Raw genomic sequence first — 25,646 nt, forward strand, 5'->3', positions numbered from 1 at the left:
TAGGTACTTCACTATGGCTATACACAGCACGTACCACAGTCCAAAATTATTTCATCTGATATACTATGGCAATCTCATGTAGATAAAAGATGAGGGGAGTCTTTTAGACAGGAGTTCCATTTTTGCAGCTTGCCTTATTAAAAGAAGGAAAGAGATAGTAAAGATAAGAGCATAAGGCTATGTTTCTGCTAGGACTACATATCAAGATACAAATATCTAAAAAGTTCCTATTAACAGCATGACTGATCCCTGTTCCCCAGGGATCCATCCCACCTTGGAACAGAGATGGCTTAACCACAAGCTGTAACAGATGCTGCAGGAAGGGGATGCACTGGAAGAAGGGGATGAGGCCAGGACACCTCACACAGGGAAAAGACAGAAAGGAGACCATGGACAAAGCATGAGGAAACATACCTCTACGAAGAGGAAGTAATTTATTTTCTAATACATCTCGTGCATCAGTTCCTTCATCCATAAGATCCAGCTTAGTGATAACTCCAATAGTGCGTTGCCCTACAGAAAAAAAACAAACATACTTGATCAAACAACTCGTCATATTTTCTTCTGTTCACAAAGCTTACAGATTCTCCAACTTGGCTACTCAAGGGCTCTTGAACTCCAACATTACAGTTCCCATCATGTCCAAGAGGCCATGAGAGCAAAACAAACAATAATTGAGCTCAGTTCTCAGTTATATCCTGCTGAAACATACACATGCTATGCCACATCTGCTGTGTAGATTTTAGTGAGGGATTTTAGTGCAGATTTTCCTACTTTTCTCCAGGAAGAATGCAGATGACTAAGGGAAAGGAAATCCTTTGCCTCTTCAGAAATGGGGCTCAGACAAAGGAAGAAAAGGAGAATAATAAAAATTCTATTACAGTAACTGTTAACACTCACTAACACCTCTCAGAAGAATGTGTGTTGGTGGAGATACAACCCAAGACAACAGACAGGAGCCCACAGCTACTGGGCTAATCACAACCAAAAGGTAAAAGGAAGATCAGGCCACTGTCCAGCAATGTCATGCTAAATTAAAAGATATTTACCTTGAGGATCCACCTCCTTTGCAACCTTCAGGGCATCAGAATTGGCCAAATCAGAGTTGGCTGGGGATACTGCCAGGATGAGACAATTCTCTTTGGTGACAAACTGCATAAGCATATCTCGGATCTGAAACTCGATGTCAGGGGGCTGGTCCCCCACTGGGACTTTTGTCATACCCGGTAGATCCACCAAGGTCAGGTTCAGGACTAGACACAGGAAACAGGAGATAGCACAAGGGAGTGTTGAGGTTGGAATATTCTGGTCTGTAAGTACCACCTGTAGCTTTAATGTCTCCAATATATAACAGGCATAACAGATGCACACACAGAAGCACACAGAGCTTTCTAGTTCCTGTGTTACTGCTTAGTAAGAACTACTTGCTAGTTGTTACTAGTCATGATTGTCAATGATCTCATCACCCTTCCCTCTAAGTCACTTGTTTTGGCACTGATCAGGGAAACTGTGCCCTCAAAGTCCTAACATATATGCTACACTGAAAGGGAAGGGATGACAGTACATTTTTTTACTTTATAATAAAGACTGGAGAGTCAGAAGAGTTGGTTCCACTCATTAAGAGTTGTCCCCAGTATTGAAGAGCTCAGTCCTGCCACCCTTATTCAAGGGAGGCTCCTGTCAAAGTCAGCTGGGCCTTCTCCTGAAGGACTACAATATGCAGCCCTATAACTTTTTAATTGTCTTGCTGAGATAAAAAATTAAAACTAAACATCAAGCACAAGTTCTACGCAGCCAAATGCTATGTAGCACTGAGCTGCTGCTTTCCAAAAAAATGCCCATATAGCTGTTCACATTTAAAGAGCTGGCAAATTCGGGACTATGTCACTCTGTTGTTCAAGCAGAATTCTTCCACTGAGATCAGCGTCATATGACGTAAGGACTGCCTGGAGAGAACTATACAAAGTACATATTCACATGCAAACAGAAGGCAAGTGCTCTTCAGGAAAGCCACTCTCCCCATCATTTTTTTTGTTGTTGTTCCATTTATTTGCCCAGTAAAGCAGTACCAGAAAGCAGGGAGAGACAGCAGCTCTTCACTGTAATGCCTATACTAATGGAAAAGAACAGCCCCAGGAACAAGTTTCTGCACAGACATCAGTTGTTTCAAGGAGAAGTTCTGCTAGCAGTCAGATACTTCAGCTGGCAGACAAACCCGTTGCAGCAGTATGGTTAAGGCTGGCAGTTTGATACAGCATGGCACATGGAGATTAATGTCAAAACCAAGTACGCTCCCCATTTCATTTCTGTTCCTTTTGTCTTTAGTTCATGACAAAGCAGCAACCTGCCTCATCTATCTCCTGACTCAGATGCTACATTAGGGCTCACCATGGGGAGAGTAGACTCGAAGATTGATGGGCACAGGAGAAATCCCTTTGTTGGAGCCAGTAACACGATCTGTTTCAGCCTCAATCTCCAAACGGACCTCCTCAAAATCAGTGAATTTCTTTCCTTTGCAGTGTAGGAACTCACCATATTCTATTTAAACAGAAGCAGAGAATCAGAAACAGTCAATGAAATCGGAGAAACACTCAAAGTGTAATGAAAACATCATGTCCTGAAGCAAAACAAACCAAAAAACAGTTGCAGGGATTCAGTCTGGCAAGGGCCTTTCCCACTAGGACCTGGAAAGTTGGCATAGAAGTTACTGCAGTCACATTATCTGATCAACATCTGAGAGGATTCAGCTGAACCCAACACATTCACAATCCAGCTTTTGTCTCGGCAGAGGTGGCATCCTTGCTTGTCTTCATTCAAGTAATAATCCAGGACCTTCACTGTTGATAGTATGCAAACTTAGCATGCACCAGCCTGCAGCAGTGGTGACTTCCACAGCTACACTGGGAGATACCCTGGTATTCAGGAGAACTTGGACTAGCTCTGTATTAAAGTGCTGGGGGTTAATAACAGTCTCATTACATAATGAGAACAGACTCGAGAGGCTCAAGAGAAAAAAAATCCAACCTCCTCTTGACATGGTTTTGAATTCACTGGTGGTTGGGGGTTTTGTGTGTCAGTCCTTAAGTAGGCTAACCAATCCAAAAACTCTGTTTCAATTTTAAATTTTAAAAGCCTCCTAAAAGTCAAATTGTCTCCTTACTGTAGACAAGAGGATAGATCAAGTTCACCTGGGAAGCGGAGTACCTTGAAACATTCACTTGCCAACTTCTGGGTAAGACCTTAATTTATGTTAAGGGGAATGGTAATGAAAACATCCAGCAAGTAAGCAGCAAAACCAGTGAAGAACTGCCCAAAAGACAAGCCACAGAACTCTGTAGTCTTTCTTCTCCAGATCCCAGCGTTCTCCCACTGGGTTTTCAGTACATTAAATCACCTTGCCCCCTTATTTCAGTAGATTACCAGCAGGGTCATCTGGCTTTTAGGTCTTACCCACACATAAGAGTCACAGCTGCATAGGCAAAGGAAAATTGCGATAAGTGTGTGCATGGAGCCTTGCCTAATAAATTAAAACAAAAAACTAAGAAGCATTTAGCTTCTTAAGACTTTATGCATCAGATGTTAAACAGGTAGAACGGAAAAATCAGCTGCAGGTCATTTTTACTGGGGAAAATTCTTATTTATTTTTTCCACACTGAGCAGTGCCGCTGATCAAATAAGACCTTTCTTGACTAAGACAGCAATCCAGCTGGACACACAGGGAAGGTAGCTCACATACCTGTGCTGGCGTTTACCAGCTGCAGGACCAGCGGGCGTCTGGTTACGATGCCAGATCCACGTGGCAGAAAGTCCCTGAAATGAAGCAGGAAGTTTCAGATAAGTGAATGATTGTTTCCTTCCCTTTTCATAGCTTTTCTGCTTCTATAAGTATACATGGATTCTAACAGGGAGTCTCAGCCAGGGGCACAAAAAAGTTTGAGGCACTAAAAGCCAAGTGCTCCTCCTCAAGGAGCATAAGAGCTTGCTGTTCTGAAGAAGCCTATAGTCACAGCACACCCCCTCTAATCCTGTCTGTTAACAGCTACAGCTCCTTCAGCTGAAGTTCCAAGCTAACTAACAAGCCCATCTAATACAGCTGTCTGTACTTTGGAAAAAATTAAACTCTTTCATCAGAAAGAAAAGAGAAGTTGAAGCAGAGCCCAAAAACTAGCATGCCTCCTTTTGACAAAATACAATTACCCAAACTACAACAATCACTCACACTCTGCACTTCAGGGCTTGAGAAGACACCACATTGTTCCAGTGTGCAAACACCATATGATACATCTGAAAGAATAAACAGCAGCCAAAGGCTTGCCTCCACCCAGGGTTTCCCCTGGCTAACTACTCAAGACATAAGTAGTGCCGAGGCAAAAGCAGGAGCAGCTTCCTTCTATATCCACAAGAATCCTGAATTTGTGGACTTCAAATAATTTCAAAGGAAGGAAGCCTTTTACTATCCTTCTCCAAATGCTGACTTAGCAGCCACAGCCCACAAGTTCTCCTTTGCTTTTTCTTTTTCCAAATCCAAGTGCTTTGAGAAAGGCTAGGCGTGCTCACTGCATCTGCTGATGACCTTGCTAGTTTGTGGCCTGGTTTTCAAATACTCAGCTGTTCATGTGGCTCTTCAAGAGCCACTGAGCATTTCTGAAAACATGAACGATTGCTTCCTTGCCTAGTGGGAGAAGCATCACTTCAAAACATGGTTCCTACAGCATGAATATAGTTTTCTTTGTTAAAATAAGTCCTACCTAGATTGTTTGGATTCTGGCACACAATCCTCCCTCCCTTGATAGCTGTGGCAATGAATAATTTTGCTAATTCAGTAGTGACTAACTACTTCAGTGAATGAGAAATCCAGGGCCCTCCATTTTGAGCATCTCGCTCTTAGTCCTGCATGAGCTTAATACTGACAAAGGAAGTGCAGATGAGGAATGAGCTCTTGCTTTAACACATTAGACAAGGACTTAGCAGTTTTGTTTCGCTACTGGTTTGGCCACTGATTTCCTATGTAATCCTATGCAAGTTATTCTACTTCTCTGTATTTCACTTTCCTCAGCTATAAAGGTAATTCTCCATCTGTGGGGCTATCAGAATAACTTGATAATATCAAAAACTGCAGAGCAGTTTCAAGTGAAGGGAGACCAAGGAGGCATTCTACAATCACTAACACCTCAAATAAAAGTATCTCCTCTAAGTCTGGAGTAATGGGACCTCTGGTACCACTCTACCAGTTAAAGTAAGATCATAACCCATTCTCATTATTTCAGACTTTTCAGTAGTATAAAGAGTTAACCAGGGTTTGTCTTTCATTTGTTTTTCAAATAATACAGCTCTAGTTTTTCCATTCCAGTGGGATTAACCCTGGAATCTTTGAGGCATTGCATCATTCTAGCAGCTTTCTGCTGTCTCAGCTCTATTCCTATAGATGTCTGTGGTCAATATGTGAAAAAGTCCTACCCTAGCATCAGTTTTTAGCATAACAAATCCATCTGAGCTGCACTGACTTATTTTGAACTTACTGTACCTGAGAAAAAGGTATCCTATTACTATAGATTCCTCTTCTAGCATATTCAGACAACACTCTAGCTATTGATCTCCAACTTGCACTATTAAATCCTGCTTTACTGGAGGAAAAGCACCACTTGCATTTAGAAGAATGAGCGCTCTAGGAATTAAGATTCCACTCACATTGTGCTCCATGTTTTCCTGAAGCCTTCTACTTTGGCCAAGATCCTGATTTCTCTGCTGTCCTTGTCACAGCTACAAAGGTAAAAACTTAGGACAAAGGTAGATGGAAAACCTATGTGGCATCTGGGTTCCAGCATTATAAAAAAAAAAAAAATGATCCGATATATTGTGTTAACTGAGTAGCTCCTAGGCTATTCCAAGGAAAAAACACTAAGTCCTCATAGAAGACAAGATGACAAATCCATTAGCCAAATCTAGTTACCTAAATCAACAATCTTAGTGCTGCTTTAATTCGGAGTGAAAATATGTACAATCTCATCTCTAATATGAGAAAATTAATGTGTGTTCTTATCCACAAACTATTGGGGGTACATGCCATTCAACTTTTAAGTTTTCTCTATGCTTGACTCCTCTCAGGTGTTACAGTCAAAGAGCTTCATAAAAAAAAAAAAAAAACAATTGATGCAGTATCACCCCATTGTATCTATATTATTTCCTATTCTTTTATTCACCTCCTTTCTCTCTATAGTCTCTGGGACAAACTCCTTCCTCCTTCTGCTCCAGCTAAGCCTTTCAAATCTTAGACACTAAAAAGTACAGATTAGTAAATTCTGTGGCAAGCTGGCTGGGTGCCATGGAGAAGGCAGTGTACCAGTGTTGCCTGCCCTCTTGCAGTAGGCATAATACATTGCTTCTGTAAATAAACTACAACAACAGAGCATGTGTGACATGGACAACATGCCCAGCCCAGGTTTTGAGGAGCCAGGGGAAAGATCTACACACACACCTATTGCTCCAGAAAGAGCAGCACAAAGTGATGAAATTAAGGCAGAATCAGGGAAGCAATATATTGAGATAAGAACAACCACATGCCAGATGACTTCGGTAGACAAGAGCAGAAGGGTTAGATAAACTGGCTTATTCAATTCCAGTACAGGAGATGTACAGTAGCAAAGGAGGGGGGAAACAGATGGAGTAAGTCTTCAGAGATAACATGCTGTAAGGCTCAGAGTGCTGGAACAAGGGCAGCAGGGATTCCACTTGTAAGACAAGGCAGCCTCTAGCATGACATCAAAAGCAGCCTCATTACATACATCGCTATACAAGACTATGTGCCTGAAATAGGTTATTCAGTTAGGTTGAGGGCACCAACCCCCTGTTTTCCTCCTTCACTTTGTATCTTAGGAACTTAAAATTACTTTTTTTGTTGCTTTGTAACATGCAGAAGTGGCATGACAACATTTGATTTCCTATGCTTTTAAGGAATACCACAACATGCCACTTCCTCAGGCTAGACTTCATCAGCAAACACAGCAAAGTAGCAGCTAAAACAGACAGAGAAACTGTATTCAGGGAATAGAAATACTTAATTTGCTTGTATCTTTTTTGCTTAGCTATTCACTCAAAATTCCCTATCAAGATATTGAGGTATCAGTTTTAGCAATGCAATTCCAAGCATTTTATCAGAGTTGGAAAACTTGGAACAGCTACATTCCCCAAACTGTCAGTTATTGGAAGGCTTATTTATACGTATTTCACACTCATCTTTTCTTAACTACTGTCAGAGAGAGGATATTGAGCTATGTAAATTTTTGGTCTGACCAGCAATAGCTCTCCTGTTCTAAACCAAGACAACAAAAAGAACCAAGGATGCAAACCCTGATGGGTCTCCAGCTGAAAGTGACCTGAAAAGACATTTATTGTTACATTTTACATAGCTTATTTCTGAAGTGCTTACACATGTTCTCAACTAGCTTCACAGCTACCTCAGGGCAAACCCAATCACATCATCCCTTCCAGTCTTATTTCTATTTTAGTATGTAGAGCTGCATTAAAGTACAGATTTGGGCTGAAAGCTGCATTAAGAACACAACAGTAAAAAAAAAATTGAGGGATGATAAACAATCTAGCAGTTACTATAGAGCAACATTCGAACAAAATCCAAACACATTGGAAACATATTAAGGCGATCAATGTCATGCAACAATACATTTATAATCAGGGCACTGAGGACTTGGGCTTTCCCTACTAGTTTTTTAAACCTAAGACAGACACTCAATACAGAAACCTCCATGCATTAGGCATCTTGGAATCCTACAGGTGCTATTAATTACAGAAAAAGCACATCTGCTCTATAAACAAGTTTGAGTTCAATTAATGACTTGCACAGTACAGAGGTTAAGAAGTTAAAGGTAACTTGGACCAAAGATATTTTCCCCTAGACTATTTATAAGACACAGGAGATCGACAAACTGCTTGTATAATTCAACATGTATTCTATGGAAAGTGAAGAAAAACATTGATAGATGCAGTCAAAAAAAGAAGTAGGACAGATACCCGTATGAAAAGTTTGGGACTTCCTGAAGAGGCACTCACTGAAACTTTCAGACAAGTTTCTTGTGTTTATTCATTGCTACTACATTGAAGAAAATGTGACTGTCTCCATTAAAAGAAGAGACTTGTATGAGCTGGTTTGCTGCAGTAGGGCCACATTTGCTCCTAAAGAACACACACAATTTGCTGGTCAAAAAAATACTTGTTTACTCCTTTGGTCAGACACTTTAACTTGATCTGATGTTTTCTTGTTAAACAAGAGATAACTAGATCTTTGGAGTAAGAACTAGTCTTTCAGCATGTCAGTGATCATTATGGGCATATTGTGCCTGGTTCACCCACTTTGTTAGAATAAATGCTCTCAAACCTGACAAACACAAGAGAAAAAAGTGATTGCATGAGCAAGTCTGTCCCTTCACGCTTTGCTAGAAGTGGTTAGCTCACTGTTTTAGGTTTGTGCTCTAAGGCTTAGAGATTCCCCACAACAGTTACAGCGGCATTTAATTCCAGCAATATAGCATTTGCAGGTAACCAGCCTGTGATCTTGTAGCCATGACATTCAGTAATGGCAACCATAACTTCCTAACAGTGAAGGAAGGTAACATACTAGTAGCATCCCTATGTGTCGGCTCAGACTGCAACTGCTTCTCAATAGCTACTCTTCCACTGCAAGCATGAGCACTGTGCATTTCCTCCATTAAATTCAAGCGGAAAAGCCCCTCTGCTGGCCATCTCCTTTGCACTACATATAGACACTGTCTACTTTTTTGCAGCTCATTGCTTTAATATGAGGGCCCCTGAGGTTTGTCAAAAGATCACTATGTAGTACTGACCAAGACATTTAATTTCAGCTATAAACACACCCATGAGAGGAGACTGCATTAATGCCGATGTTCACAGAGAGACCCAACAGAAACACTTCCTTTCTGCTCATATGTTCTAGAAACCTTAATATGGCCGGACAAGAAGGCTTCCTGCAATCCTTTGTGTGGCACTACAAATGCACTTTTACTAGCCCAGCTCTCAACCCAGCAAGAACTCAACTTCAAAACTGAAAGATACATGGAAAATGCACATACAGGGAAACTCAAGAACATTTGTCAGTTCACAGGACAGGCAGCTAGGACTCCTGGACTATAAAATTCAATTTTGCCCCTGGTTTATTAAGCCTTGTGAACAAGTTACTCTTTGTACCACAGAATTAAAACAGTTTTGCACCTTCTCCATCCACTGGTAATCTATATTTCTGAAAGGACTTTGAGTCAAAGCTTTTTCATGCATGATTTCAGTCTTCACTGGACTTGCAACAGAAGTCATCTGCAGTCAACAACAGAACCAAGCCCATGGCACCATCTCTTGTTCTAAATGGAAGACAGACCAAATGCTTCTACAACCACTTACTTTCCCTCCCTCCAGGGAAAGTGGAAGGCTTGCAGAGCTACCTGTAGAGGGCTTTGAAATACAAATCTAGGCCTAGTCTAGATATACCAATACAGCATCCTTGCAGTTTGTTTGTCAGTCCTTTGAGATTCTTGGATTAGAATGCACTAGAGAAGGTAAAGCCCCAATTAAAAAGCCAAAACAGCAGCTTATGAAGACATAAAAGTGAACACCACCATCTGATCATTTAATTTCAATTCCATTTCTTATTAAACATCTACAGACAAATAGGGTATTAAGGGATGTGATTAATCCCCAGTTTGGATTATATTAGTTTCAGAAAATTAAGATTTAGACAGCCTCCACAATTTCACATGACTGTTTCTGTTTTTTAAATCCAGTATTTGTTATTTCCTGTATTCTGGTGGTACCCAGGGACAGCAATTCCAGCAATTCAATCAGAACTGCACTGCACAAAGCACTATGCCAGTACACAGCAAGAAATATAGTTCCTGCCCCTATAGATTTTAGTATCTGGTTACACAGTTCAGACCTGCTCCTGCTTAAGCTTAGCACTATCTTTATTTCATCTGTCAAGTCTTATAGTTGATCATTCATCATTCAAACACACCCGGATGAAGAGTTCTTCATTAGCTCATCATGGCACAATGCATTACAAGAAACCCAAGACAATCTAGGGCTATCAGTACCTTTGATGTATGACTCTTCTGATCACTGCACTGATTAGCAACATTCACATCTTCATATAGGCTGCATTCTATGAACAGCTTATAAATCTCCCTGAACATCACTTCATCTCACAGCACAACAGCTATGTTTTCAAACATATTCTTACTTCAGCATGTGTCTCGAATCCTTAAAACACAAGCTGAAACCTATGCAACACATTAGCCACAGAATATCTGCAAGGCTAAAAGTATTTCCTATTAATCTTACTGACTGTTAAACAAACACCTCAGAAATGGTCATACCTTTCCACTTAGGCATTAACTCAAGCACAGTGCTCCTTTGTAACAGACATCATCTATTTCTACCAGAAGGTAGAAGCCTGATGCAGGAACAGCCCTTGAGAGCACCTTCCTGGTCTGATCCTTCAAGTGACATGCAAGTACATTCATAAGCAATTCTGTAACTTTGGACATGGGGCAAGAACAAGGACAAATAAGTTCTTTCCTCTGCCACCCAGTAGGTTAACAAGAGCACTGCATTACAGATTTAGAGTGTCCTTTCCTGCTGACTTTGTGGCCTCTATGAGCTCTTATCTTCCCTGAGCCAAAGTGCTTTTCAAACAAAAAATCCAGACAGGCCAACATGAACAGCAAGCATTTAAAAGCAGGTGCTATGAACAAAAGCACCCATCAACCTGCTATTCTGTTTTTCTCTGCCCTTATCTTTCATCTTCCTTTCGTGCTGCATCATGTGAACTTGGACACCAGTCCTACAAACTCGTAATCACATGGTAAGTCCCATTCCTAGGTAGCCACATTTTTTTCCATTAAGGTTAGCACTTTTAGACTCAGAGAAGTTTAAGCCAGGGGATGTGTGCTATTTATCTGCCAATCTCCACAGCACAACAGTCCGCCTAGCCTTGACCCACAGTGAAAGAGAGCAATTCCATAAGCACTTAGTATAATATCATTTCTTATGGTGTAATTGGTACTGGTCACACAGTGGATACATATAGAAATAAAGATCTATTGTAAGTACACCACATTCCAGCATACTAGCAATATTATTGTGCACAATGATTCATTATTCAAGAATACAATTGTGAAAAATAAAGACAGGCAATAGTTCATGAGTGTCATCATAATATACATGTTAGCAGAAACACAAAAATTAAAGAGAAGGCTTCCCACTGCCTTGCACCTTGAGTTCCTATTTACAGTAGCGCAAAGGGAGGTTAACACTATTGTGCTGACTTGGAACACTCACAATTGCTTTGTTAAGTAGTTCTGGCACTCAGACAGCATCTCCAACACCTAGCCATTTCTCCCCAGTACAGCTCTCCAGATCAGTAACCAAGAAGGGCCAAGCAGACCTCTTTTCAAGTGTGGGAGCCTGCTGTACATAATACAAGTTCCCGGGGACTCTTACAAACTTCACAGGTGCTGTCCGACCAAGGCAAAGCACAAATGCTGGTATAAGCTGGACCCATTTATAGCATACTACTGGATAATTTGCAAACAGAGTCAGAAGGGATAGATAATGAACTAGAAAGTAACTTCTGAAGTTTGCACCTTCCCCTGTTTCCCTATCTGCCTTGAGTTCTTCTATTCCTTTGCACAGCATTGCAGTTGATACCAGCACAGGTCCCCAGCCAGTGTGAGGGGCATTCTGTCTGAGATGCCTTTAGGTTTTATGCAGAGACTGAGGCAGTGTGGTCTTCAAACACGAAAGACCAGCAACTATGCTAATTCACTGTAAGAAAAAAAGTAAGTGTAGAAATAGGTTGTGTTACATGCCCATACACACATCCTGCTCCAGAACTGACATTATGATTCTCTCCACAAGAATCACCTTTCTGTTTTGTTTCCTCTGCCCCTTTTACAACTGACCAGGATGTGTGGTGTTCTGGAGCTCTCGTGCATCTTTTTCCCATGCTGTGCTCTACCCTTTATTCCAAGTAAGGAAAAACAAATAAACAAAAAAAGTAGCATATTCATTGAATTAACATATGAAGTAAATAAAGCTACATAAGAATCCTACATTTACTGCAAAAGGCAACATTTCAAAAACCATAATGATCCCACATCACAGGCTTTACCAAAAAGACAGGAAACCTTTCAGGAGACTGCCCCCTCCAAGAGAATCCACCTCCATAGAAAACTGCATGGCTGGCTGTTTGAAAGCCTACATACAGTAACTTTGGCAAGTCAAATCCAGTTCCTCATGAGCAAGCATAACAGTGGGGTTTGTTTCACTGACATTTGGGACTTAACAATGTGCCATGAAGAGACAGCAGATGAATGAGCTTCCATCTCAGCCATAGGGCTTGTCTTCTCATCATGGGATGCAGCAAATTACTTGGCCACTGATCTAGATATACAGAGGTGACAGTCTCCAGTATTGTTCCCTGTGTCACCTTCTTGGTAATTTTTGGTGGAGCACAGATCTTCTCTTTCCTACAGAACAGGATAGAGCCTTTTGTTACTGAAATACATTGTCATACTTATGTGCTCTTGTGGGCCTCTGGGGGAACCCACATGCCTTCAACATCAAACGTGTTTATCAAAAACGTGTTTCTGCCACTCAGAACACATTTGTTGAGTCTGTGGGCTAAGGGGGCTCAGACAACTAGAAATCGGATAGGCCCTGTGCAATGTTCTCTCACACCACTGATACTTCAGCTGCAGTGGCCATATTCAGACTTCAGCCTGCAGCACAGTTATAAACACAGCTAAAGCAAAAAGGAAAGTGCATAGCAATTACTACATGAACGCTTGCTTAGAAACAGCTCTCTCCCCTGCCCCTCCCATAGTGCACTAAATCTTTTCCAGAGTGCGCTAAATTCTGCTTTTCTGGCTTATCTCTGACTGCACAGACTGGTTCCCAGGAGTCACTGTGGTCAGTGCCTTTCTCATTCACTCTTTCCACATCTCTCTTCTTTGTATCTCACTCAGCCCCTCTCCTCTATGCAGGTCTCTGGAAGCAGTGGGATAAGATAAAAAGGTTTTCTATTATTTATTTTGATTTGAATCCTTTGGGCTGATTTTTCTGTTTCATATTCCACTAGCTTCAGGGTACGTCGAAATCTGGAAGATAGCCGTATGCATTATGCCAAGTCATGGCTGCACTAGAGCCTCTATGCACAAGTTAATCTGATGCAGAACTACAGTTTTGTGGCTGTTAACTGCTTCCACAAGGCAACAGACATCCAAGGAGGTCAGAAGCATTCTTACACTTTAGGTACTACGCTTTTATTCAACGCCCTGGGGGCCTGCCAGCCTGCAGAGTAAACTGGCATAGCCAAGAGCTTGCCCCAGGGATTTCTGCTGCTTTATGTCTACAGTAATTCCAAGGAAGCCAGTATACCCTAGCTTTATGCTTAGTAGACCTTACAGCAGGACCTGTCCTGACTTTCAAAGTGCACTGTATATATATTTTTAGATGGTCTGGAAGTAAGGCAGAGATGTTGCTACATTCTTCTGATGCACTCCTGCAAACCCATAACCAAGGGTTACCACATCCAATCAACTCACTGGCTGCGTTACAAAGCATAAAACAAGAATTCGATAGAGCTCCACTCCACCCCTAACTCAGTTTATGTAACATGTACTGAAGTTCCCAGATACAGAGAGGAGAGACAGAAGCAGAGCAAATAGAATTTCTCTCCATTAGAGAAGGCTACACAGCTGCTGCACTGCATCTGCAGGAGGGGAAGAAGAGAACAGACAAGGGAATACCTCAAGAAGCAGCTCACACACAGCCATTACCATTATTGCCAGTTTTCCATGGTCTGCTTTCCTTCCATCTAGAAATGTAAGCTTTCCCTCTCAGAGTCATTGCTGGGGCCTAGACAGGCAAGTACCTTTGGGACATGGGAGTCTGAAACACAGATGTGTTGGTCAGAACCTTTTGAAGGATCTGCACTAGGATCTTGCACAAGGGCACAGGGTCCATTCAAACTGTCTCAGTACTACAGACCACTAGGAATATATGGGGTTTAGTAAGTACTGTTCTTATTTGAACCTGTTGATCGAGGTTTATTATTCATGCTTTGATTCCTTCTCTGGGTTCACGAGATTAACTTTCATTTTAGAAGAAAGGTTTCAAAATCATCACCCCCAGTCACAGGACTTCAGGTGCTGGGACTTTCTGAAAGCAGTACACCAAATATAACAGGACATAGAAAAACTTCATCAGCAAGCAATGCTTGAAGCCTGTCTGAAAGATCTCGGCTTCCCCCAGTCCTTGTAGACACCACGAATAGTTCTCAGCTCTTGCCTAGAAAAAGGTGTGCTGAAGTGTGAGCACAGTTCATCACCTTAGCCATCCCAATTGAAAAGTCTGGGCAGGATAAACAGTCACAGCCGCCTGTACTGTAATGCAGGCCTCCTTTCTGGCTATGAGTAACCAAGGTTAACTTCTTTGCTTTTAAGTGCCATGGAGGGCTGTGACCCTGGGAATCCTGGCATACAATGACAGTGCCTTGTGTCATCCCTGCTGAGGAAGCCTGCAGCGGGAGCAGACTGGATCCACGTGCTTCTCTCCCTAGTTGTGATCACTGACTAGGTAGATAATCCCTTCACAGGCTGCTGCTCTACAATTGCAGTGCAGCAACCAATCCAATCTGAGAGCCAGAACCAGGCCCAGGGGGATAATTCCCCTCCTACTTCCCTACAACATGGTGAAATCTACTTGTTTCCATAGAAACAAACCAGTTTGATGTCCACATAGCTCCTGCATCCCTCACTGCTGTGCATCAGCCCCAAGCTGCTGAGGCTGAGAGATTTTAAGCATCTACAGCTATAAGTCAACAATTTGCACAGGAAATAAGAGGTACTCCTGGCATACAAAACTGGCCATCTCACCTGAGATGTCATGTACCTCAGTTCATCTCTGCTGCAAGAGAATTAATCAGGAATATCCTTCCCCTCCTCCATTTTGAGGGTTGACTTATCTGCCAGATCCCTCCCTGCTATCTTCCTGCAGATGGGTTAGCCCAGAATACATGAGGACATAGAACACAGATGGGAAAGAAAAACAGGGCACTCCAACACCTCAAGTGCACTTGTGAGACAATTTCCTCTTTGTATTTTTGCAGGTAAAAACTCTAAAGAGCCTTTCTTGTTTGGAACTCTGTATTTTACTGTGGAGGATTATTTAGAGAGTGGTACAGCCTACAGTGCATTGCCTGATCTCAAAAAGTCACTGCCCATTATAGCAAATGCCGCATTGACTCTAGGCTGCAGTGCTGGGGAAGGAAAGAGTCTTAAGAGAGTAGAAAATTGCAGCACTGCTGCTGCGCAGCTTCCTCTGGGATCTTTTGGGTAATAGAAAATGAAGTCCTGAATCTTGCTTGCTGCCTTGGGATATTCAAGGTAAAGAATAACATAGCACTGACTCTATATGACAATATCAGGAACTCAAGGGAATAAGCAGCCTGGTGTATCCTGAATGGATGTGGCAGTTAGGATTACACATTAGTGGAAAATGCAGCTTTGATTTCAAGAATTACAATCCTAGGAGAAAGAAAACAAGGCTGGTTTCACTCATTTAAAAAACAAACATAACACCAGATCTGGGTAGCAATACCAGGATTCAGGGGAAAAGCAACCACAGCACTGGGTCCAGAGGCCTCCAGAGCCACAGGTGTAACATTGCACTAGCGTGATGTATTCTCCACCACAGAAGCTGTAAATCAGACCTTTCCGTCTGCCTTGCTGACTTTTCACCATCATAGCATGAAAACAAGTTTTCCTTTTGCTCCCTCTGAAGCATATATACCCTGGCAAAAAAAAGTCACATAGATTTTTATCTGCAGAATCTCCCTGCAGCTTCCAGACAGTCTCAAAGAAGACAATACTAGGCATCAACAACACCCTAGAGCATCAAATTAGTGCAGTCCTGATGGCAGTAGTGAAGAAAGTTTTTTATGGCCATAAAGTAAACTCATGACCCAGCATCTTTGCTCGTCTCTTTCTCAAGCTACACTGATCTGTCATAATACTGCAGTAACACTGCTCTGCTTTGGCACAAACAAATCTACTGACAAATCCTGGCTTTGCCGTAACAGAAGGGTTGCAGCCCTGAAAAACATGACCTGTACGGCACCTGCAACTTGAGCTGGGAGAAAACAAAAGGACAAGCTGTATACTAAAACACTGGGACAGGAATGACTGATGGGAAAGCACAGCCACAATAACACCCTAGGATTAATGTATGCTAAGACCGATAGCCAACAGGCTGACCTTGCTATTTCCCACCACCAGTGTCTTAATCTGTCCTAGCTCTCTGGAGTCAGGCTGCAGCTGAGTCTAAACTAAAGGCTGCCCAGCACTAAAGGTTCTCCTGTGTTCAGGGACACCACTAGACTGTGCAGTGGTAACTAATATTCAAGCTATTCGTGACATGGAGACTCTGGATAAAAAGGGGTTTATCCCCCTTTTTGTGCTTTTCTCCTTCAGAGAAGGAAACTAGGTACAGTGACAGACTCAAAGACACCAAACACTCATGGTAGGTGTCATCTTAGATTTGTCAAAACTCCACCACCTCTGGAGTCCTGGTATTTGCTGCAAGACCTAAGAGAAGAACAAACGTAGCTCAAGGCAGATTTCATCACTGCAGTATGACACTTCTTCCACTTCCAGACAGCACTGTGTGCTAGAAAAGGAGACAGTCTCCCCAGAGCCTGAATGCCTTAAAGGGTGCAGACAACTGAAAGAGTTCACTGGAAGAGGCAAAATCACTTTGATGAGCCCACTAATACAAACCCAGAAGGAAGCTGTATGAGGAAAGGAGGTGGTACCTCAAGCCATGATGTGCTATTAGTGGCCAGACATGGGTGGTGGGTTTATAAAATTGAATGCATGTGCCCTGACAATTTATCTCAGGTCAACGGTAAGAGGCAGAGTGTGTTGTGGGCATGGAGGTAGGCTGCTTCCCTTCCAACAGGCCAGGCAGGAAGGATGGAGTTCTGTGGGGTAACAGAGTTATGCTGCACTCAGGCATCCTGACCAAACTGTCCAAGGTGCATGGTTGTCCTGCAGAGGGAATTTAAGATGCCAATTTATACCTCTGCTCTGCCTGGAGAAATATGCAGGAACAGTGCCAAGCTCCTTGCTATGCACTGCATCTCTGCAGTTTCAGATATAATTAGGATCACCCTGGCTGGAAAGTTGGTGCAGAGGCACCGCTGCTTAAGCCCTTGAAGAAAAAACAGCAGACTGACTGCTAACACCTCTAGTGCACAGCAAAGTCAGAGGCATTAAACTCCACTTCAAAAAACACACAAGACATCTCCATTTCAGGCTCTGCCAGAATGAAAGTTGGATCAATAGTCCAAGAAGAGATAGGCTTTTGACCTCCTGGCTGGTTCCAATGCGTCTGCCAGAGTCCTTTTGAACAACCAGTGGGACAGCACTTCTCATGTCCCAGGAAACATTTTTCTCTGGTAAAGTTTGGGCAGTGACCATAGAAGGTGACAAAGTACATATCCACATAAATTCTAAAGGAGTCCAAGTCTTCATGGAAAACTGTTAGGGCTTAAATTCAAAAAGCAGAGGAGGGTCAAAATTCATGTTGCCTATTAATGGGCGCTCTGAATCTATAGCAAAATTGTGGCATAGTGACCTGGACAAACAGACCAGAGTCTTCTGGTCTTCCACTCCTTTCCCTATTTTCCACAAATAAAGGGTTTATCTAAATTCCTTCCCCTGGTATCTTCCCCCCCACCTCTTCAAACCAAGACACTGATTTCTAATAACATTGCTTTTGCCTGTCCAGGTGTCCAGTTTGAATTCAACTTTATGCAAACAGAAAATGGCAAAATACCAAATGCTAATGCAGTGCCCCGCTTGTTCTTTTGCACTAAGTATTCTTTAAATATAACTCTTTCAATAGGCTATACAAATTCATTCAGGAAACTGACCTATTCAGATGAGTTTGGGGTGCCAGGTCGTTTGCAGGCCTGGCTTAACAAACACATTCTGTATGAACAGGCATAAACAGAGAGTAATGCGTTGGAACAGGAACATCAAATCAAAGTAGCACAGCCCAGAGGGAAGAAGTACATTGCTGGGATCTCTGCTGAGAACTGCACTGATGTAGAAGAGGTGACCTGAGTTTCAGCACTGGAGCTGCAGCATCAGTTCTGCAGCATGACACATGTCATGCACCAGTCCCTGAGGTTATTCTGCATTTTGGTATGTACCAGTCTCCTCCTTACCTCTAGCTACATCCCCACTGCGACAGATCTCCTCTCAAGGCCACCACCATGCTCAGGCAATTCCCAGCTATTCATAGAGGAGCTTCTATTAAAAGTAAAAGCACAATCAGCTTAAGAAATAGCCTGAGATTACTCAAGAGATCACAGCAGCCAGAAAGAGAGAAAACCTAACGTGTATTAGAATCAAGGGGCCCCATCCTGACCCAGAGCAGTGTAAGTTCAGAGTAAATCATAAGCAAGTCAGTGGAGCTAAATATCAGCATAAAAACTTTGAGGGTTAGAGATTCATTTTTTACTGGCTTCATCCTGAACTAACAAGTCATCAGGCGTATTCCCCTGCTGACAGAGAACCGTTCCTGTGTTGGCAGGCAAGTGGCAAATGGACAGTTATTTTCATTATAAGCCCCTGTTAACTACTTGGATGAGGAAGAGCTCTTGGAGCTGAAACAGCCTGTTAATTTGTTGTCAGACCCCTGAGCCAGATCGTACATAACTTAGTCTGCCTTTACACATGCAAGAGTGGCAGGAAGGCAAAGAGGAGGAAACTGGAAAAAGGCTTCAAGATTTTTGCCTTTAGGTAGCTCTTTCCTTGTTCTAAGAAATTCAGCACAGCCTCCCCATCCCTGGATCTCCATTCTCAAAAACAAAAGCAAAAATAATAGCTTTTCCTAGTGCTCTCCAGGGTAAGTTAGCTCTCCTGTAAAAACATCTGCAGATGTTGAGAACCGACTACTCAGCATCTCTGTAGACTTCTGCCTACTGATGCTTTCAGAAAGGGTCTAAAAGCAGCTGAAAAACTACTCTGAAATACAGCTGCAGTTTATGTTCAGCTTTTATACAGCATTACAGCAACACTGCCTGGCTCTTCAGTCAAAATCCACAGCAGTATCAGTTTAATATTGGCTACATCCTCTCAGGCATCCCATGTACTACACTGGCCACTCTTGCATCGAGACTGTTTCACAGCCACAAAATTACAGTCCTAGCATAGTGAGACAGGATCCCAGCAATTCTCATGCTTGTTATGGTAGCATTAACTCTTCACCCTTCAACACAGCTGCAACAATGCTACCTAAAGCCATAAGAAACAGGAAAGGGAGCGTTAAAGGGGATTGTTGAGGCAATACACTATTAAAATAGTATTTTCACCCCCAGAGACTCGAGTTCAATTCCCATTTCAGTCACAAGTGAGCAACTGGGTTTATTTCAAACCTCTTTTTATACAATTTTTTGTTCATTGTGACTGCAACACAAGTATTTTAGTAGAGCTTATAGTTTTGGGACTAAGCCCTGATTTTTTAGGAAAGGAAGAGTTGACAGTGCAGGTCTTGGAAGTTTTAGGATTCTTTATATTTGTCTCTAGGAGCACTTAGGGAAACAGCATCTTTTAAAGAAAAAAAAAAAGTACCCTCAAACATCCATGTTAGAAATTTATGTTTTCAATACAAAAGCTACACTGCTCTTCTGTTAACTTAATTGCTGTGTCCAGGGCTCTAAGAAAAGCCACACAAGTCACAAGACTTGCAGAAAAGTGGCAGAAGTTGGCAAGTTTGCTTCCAGTCAGCAAGACACAGCTTGAGGAGCTTGCATAACGTCTGCTTCCAAGATGCTTCCAAAAGCATGTTATGCTGAACTGCAAGAAGCTACTGACCAGGAATTGAAACACCATCTCACTTCCATTTGGTCATGGCTGGGTCTGCCAAAGCTTTCAGAGCATCTAACATGGCAGAGAACAATCAGAGACACTGTTAGATTTCAGACCCAGGGCTCATTCTTCCTGTACTGTGCCTTGAAGGAAAGAAAAGCAGTTATCTATTACAGTCAGCACCAGCCTAGGAGCTGTGACAATCTTGAAGGTCATACAGGAAGCAATCGTCAGCAACTTAATTGTTCTGTCTGCCCATCTATACAAGATAGCTTAATAAAATTACTGAGCCACTTCACGTTCAATTGTTATTAAAGTATTCACTAATATGAGTTTGAAAACAAAAAGCTGGACATAAGTACAAAGTAGCAGCAAGTCACCTGGAATAACTGATTAAATATCTAACATTAAATTGCGCTCTCAGTTGCTAATCACAATGTTTTGATGCATACTCTTGCCTGCTTCTCAGTAAACACTGAAATTGTCTCAGTCCTCTCTTCATAGCCACCCCAATATTTATAGTAGTTAGTCCTGAGCAAGACAGCCAATTCTCATGACTAAACTCCAGCAAGTCACTCAAAAATAAGCATGATACATCACAGATAAATATAAATAAAAAGAAATAGCTTTTTGGTCCTTTTCAGAACAAGTCCTGCTTGCAGTCTGACCACCTCCAGGCGTGATCAGACCATCTGAGTGTTTAATGCGACCAGGACAAAACCCTGGGCTCATTCCTCCATAGGGCTGCGTTACTCATCCCTGCTCTGAAAGACTATGCTAACAAAATTTTTAAGTGCTACCAGTTCATCTAGTACAGCCTCTCATCTCCCAGTGCTTTTTAAGAATGCCCCAATTCCTCAAATCCAGTGTCTGACCTATGCCAGCAGCCAAAGGTGGCTGCATCAGTTCCAACCTCTCTGCAGAGCAGACCTAAGTAACCAGCAGCACTGGGCAAAGGAGGCTGCACGAACAGCTAAAGCTCTTGGCACACCACTTCTGGAGAGAAAGCAGGTCTTTCAAAGGGCTCAGGCAGACATCGCTGTACCACCCTTGCAGAGTTTTAATTCATTGTTAGGAAAAATAGTTTCCTACTTTATTGTTAACCTTTTCTACTGCTATTTCAAGTGTCCATTAACGATATACACCTACATGACATGAGACCAATAGCCTCTCCTTTCTACAAATGGAGAAAGAGGTATAAAAAAAATTAGTCACAAAAGAATTTAGTTTCAGAGCTGAGAACAGAACTCTATCTCAAGGCTGAACGTGCCCATCTGCCTGTTATCAGAGACAATATTCCTTTACCTTGAGCTTTCACTCTCTATCAGGATATGCAAAACCAGGTCTGAGATCAGGAAAAGAAAATTTGAAGTGGAATGAGAAACTGTCCCACTAGTGAGCTGTTTTCCCACCAGGCATGACTAGATTTCTTTTTTTTTTTTTAAGCAGATTTAGTTTTAGCTCTCCTCCCAGCTAGCAGTACTCTGACTCATATGGTTACAGATCTGTGAGTCCAAGAAGGACAGTATTACACCCAAAATTTTGGGGTGGTTTTTTTTAGTGGCATATCAAGGAAGTATGTTTATCCTGCATATTACCAGTAAATTTCCTGTCACAGATGCCACCTCAAAACCAATTTTACATTGGGCATATAGGCTGAACACCATATGCTTCTAGGTGACTGTCTGCCACCCCTTCAGCAAATCTTATGGTTTTGCCACTCAAATGCACTGCCTGAAACAAAAATCTGAGTATTGGCTCACATGGGTGGAGCACACATGGGTTTACTCGTCTAATAAATTCACTGCTCAAGGCATCATAACAAGTTTCACCCCAGCAGCTAGAACACAGCAAGAACTATTTTCTTGATTAACTTAAGCTAAGTTGTCAACTTCTTCCATTTGTCCTCAAAAAGATTCAGCTTCAAGATGCTAAGAAGTCTTTACTCAGAAGACTTTTTACTCACACTTGTACAGACAGGCTCAAACTTGAAATTAAGTACAAAGTAGGGACATTCAGTAATTCACCAGATCAAGAAGGGGATTAGCTACCTGCCTTAGAATAACATTTTCAGAGGTTGCCTGAGATAGGAGGTTCTGCAGACAGACTCCCACACCTTCTATTTAAGCCTAGGGGAATTCTGCTTGCTCAGAGCATCTGGAGAAGTCAGGTTCAAGGACTTGACTTGGCATCCCCAGCTAGGTATTGAACTATGGCTGCTGAAAACAATCAGTAGCCTTTAAAAATAGAAGTTTGTCTTTGCTTTGCCTTTTTTTTTTTTTGGACTGTGTGAAAAGTTATAAGCATGTGGAGTTTTGAAAACCAGTAACAGCTGACAGTTTCAGCATAGGGGAATGGTTTGGGGAACTTCTGACTTCTTTCCCCCACTGCTTTTGCAGACTCTTTACAGCCCTGTATCACAGCATACTGTTTATAGAGCAAACACAAAAAAAAAAACCCACAACACTTACCTATCTCAAAGTACAGTAAGGACTAATCAAAGCTCAGGATCCTCTTAGATTCCCAACATGAGGATTATCATGGTACAAGGAAGAGTCTGCATTAGCAAAGAAGGCATCCTCCTTATCTGCCAGCTATCAGGTGATGAATTCCAGCAATGACAAGGCAACCTGTCATTTTCACACACCAGTAGGTCTAGGCAAGCCCCAACTTGCACAATACTGAGCATCAGCTTCCAAACTAGAGATACAGCTGTTTTCCTTTCCCTGGGTAAATTCTGATATGATCGGAGACATGCCATAAGGATCCCTTTTCCTAGTGAATATAAGGCTAAGGGGCAGTTACCAGAAGTATGAGATCATCACTAAAGAGTTAAGCTGAAGAATACAGTCAGACAGTGAGATCTGCGGAGAACATCTAACTGCTGCAGGAAGTAGAAAAGGTATTGGACTTATATTTATTTGATTTAACTCCTATAACATTAAAGCAAGTAGTCAGAGGACAAATACAGGCAGACACTGCTGCTGCATCTGCAAATGTAGAGATTCATGCTCCCCCCCCCCAGCCATCCATGTTATGTTATGTATCTCCTCCTAGCATTCCTCCTCCCACAAATGTTTGCTCAGAGCTGTACAGATTTCTCTTAAATTATTTTATCTTGTGGTCTACTGTAACACATTATCCATTTCCCCCAGTGTTCCATATTTTCTTCCTTCCCCAATTAATCTGAGATGATAATAGGTCTTTTCTTCACTGAAGACCAAAGGCTTGATATTTGAAGGGCTATTATTTGACCACAATTTATTTCTCTAAACAGCAGAATCCTGCTCCTGGCTCTTGCACCATCCTCTGCATCCCTAAATAAGTCAGTTCCCAAGCAATGCCTACGTCTTTAACCCACAAATACACAACAGCATTTGGTCAGCTCACAGATGTGTTTATCATAAAACAATTAAGGGTCCATAACTTGCAATTACTCTCTCTACCAGCACTCTGGGCATATAAGTGTATCTCAAAGCAGAACACACAAAAAACACCTAGAAGAATCATATTTAAGGACCTGTTCTGTGGCCAGAGGAGAGCAAGTTAGTGAGTGTGTCTTCTTGTTTAAATTTAAATCTGCTGCTAAAGTACTGCACGGATGCTCAACATTACCCCGCACAGCGGACATCGTCAATCTATACATAACATAGCTATGATTTTTAGATTTAAACACTCAGTTCTCTTCATAGCACTCAAGCTCACAAAGCATGTACTACAGCAGAAGCCTGAGCAACTTAAAAGCACAAAGATTGTTGACAAAAGAGTTTTCCTGCAGTATCTCAACAAGCCAAGTATCTGCATCTCTGTATGCATCCCTATAGGATCTTTCACTTCTAAGTTGCTAAATACTGCTGTTGCCCTCTGAAGGCATTTTGCTGGAGAAGTTTCCCATAACAAAGCAAAGTATGTATTATTAAAGAAAGCACTCCCTTATCACATCTTGGGGGTGTCAGTATTTATCTCTAAATGGCTTGGGAAGGTTGAGATATGAAGATACTAAGCTGCTCCTCAAAGTCATACCTGAAACAAAACTAAATCCTGTGGCTTCAAGACCTAGCTTTGCATTTTCAGTATGCGACATCAGAAGGCAAAGACACAGTTACAGTACATACTGCCTGGCCCTTGCCTTGTTTTATCAGGGCAATTACTGTAGCACAAGTACCAAGCTTAATAGGTACCTCTCCTTACCACTGCCACAGGCAGTGCAGTGCTGCATTTTCCCTGCTCTTTTACCCATGCTGAAATTTTGGTTTGCTAGGAGAGGCAAGGTTAGCCTAACCCAGTTTAGGTCTGTGCTTGCCTCCAATTTCCTTCTAGGTGACATACAAACATCATCTAATTCAGCATATACCACTGGAGCCTGGTGACAGACTGCTAAGTGCCCCTATTTGGTTTGGGACATAAAAGCTCCCAAAAGAGGATGCTTTTGAGGCAATGCTCAGGTCTGGGGTCAAGTAAACCCTGATTCACTTCCCACAACTTTGGCACTGCTTAGCTCCCATGATCGTAAACAAGATGGTTTCACCTCTATTCAAGTCCTTCCACCTACTGTTCCCAGTCCTTAGTCATTGCCTCCTCAGCAGCCCCCTTAAACCATCTGTTCTCCAGAAGTCAGAGGTGCCTTGTTTTCTCCATGAAGAGCAATGCAGCTGTCCTAGCAGGGCTGAGCAGCATGCTGCCTTGGATCAGACAAGAACAAGGCACAGACATTTATGCAGCCATCTGAACACAGCCCAGTGCTTTCAGTTTTTCCTGTCTGTAAAGAAGAGGTTAACAGTAATACTCCCACAAATCCAAAGATTTGTGTAACAGTGCTCTGAGATCTTTGGATTTAAACACACACACTCGGATTTGTTATTTTCACATGGCAAAATAAGAGTGGCACAAACATGGATGATTTTACAAACAGCTTTGTGGGCTGTCTTGTACATCCCCCTTTCTTGGTCCTTTGAGCACTCTCAAGTCAAATTAGCAGATACCACATGCTTTGTTCTTTTTAATGGGACCGATTTTGCTGGTATTGGTGCCTGCTCTAAGATCTTCTAATTTAAGAAAGGTAGCAGTAGGGAAGTAACACCACCATAAGAATGGACTAAATGACCCCTGAGGTCCCTTCCAACCTGAGTTATCCTACAAGCCTATAACCACCCCAACAGGAAATGCCTGGAGCTGACCCAATTAACCTTCCTTCCAGTTCTGGGGCCCAGGATAAACCAGTCTACGAAGAGATGTGTCACCTGTCTGGCTTCTACATGGCTTCTCTCGTCTCTTCAGTGATTTTAACACCATCAGCCGGTATCCTAGTCACCATGCTGAGTCGCCGGCAGCAAAAACACACATAGCAGCCACACTGACATCTGGTATTATAAATACAGGCTCTGCACTGTTGGATAATCTGTTAACAGCAGAGTAAGTGACACTGGAAGAGTAATTAGCAGCAACTAGTAACCCATCACATTCAGGAGGAAAAAAAGTAGTATTTGTTTGGCAAATGTGCTGGTTTCAGCTGGAATAGAGTTAATTTTCTTCATAGTAGCTAGTATGGGGCTATGTTTTGGATTTGTGCTGAAAACAGTGTTGATAATGAGATGTGTTTGTTACTGCTGAGCAGTGCTTACACAGAGTCAAGGCCTTTTCTGCTTCTCACACCACCCCACCAGCAAGGAGACTGGGGGTGCACAAGGA

General features: G+C 42.2%; 1 protein-coding gene across 19 annotated transcripts in view; it reads right to left on the reverse strand.

Moving 5' to 3' along the window:
• DNM1 (dynamin 1) overlaps window positions 1-25,646 on the reverse strand; it is a 70,196-nt gene that overhangs the window by 40,983 nt on the left and 3,567 nt on the right. For all 19 annotated transcript variants that reach the window (XR_011322358.1, XR_011322354.1, XR_011322353.1 and 16 more), the window contains exons 2-5: window positions 3,737-3,810; window positions 2,389-2,538; window positions 1,050-1,253; window positions 415-513 (exon numbers count right to left, since the gene is read on the reverse strand). Coding sequence is in view for 13 of the 19 variants with exons in the window: in XM_069772089.1 (XP_069628190.1) it covers window positions 415-513; window positions 1,050-1,253; window positions 2,389-2,538; window positions 3,737-3,810 (527 nt within the window). In the remaining 6 variants the exon portion in view is untranslated. The remainder of the gene's footprint in view (window positions 1-414; window positions 514-1,049; window positions 1,254-2,388; window positions 2,539-3,736; window positions 3,811-25,646) is intronic.

This window comes from Haliaeetus albicilla, chromosome 26, assembly GCF_947461875.1.
Source record: "Haliaeetus albicilla chromosome 26, bHalAlb1.1, whole genome shotgun sequence".
In the NCBI taxonomy this organism is placed as follows: Eukaryota; Metazoa; Chordata; class Aves; order Accipitriformes; family Accipitridae; genus Haliaeetus; species Haliaeetus albicilla.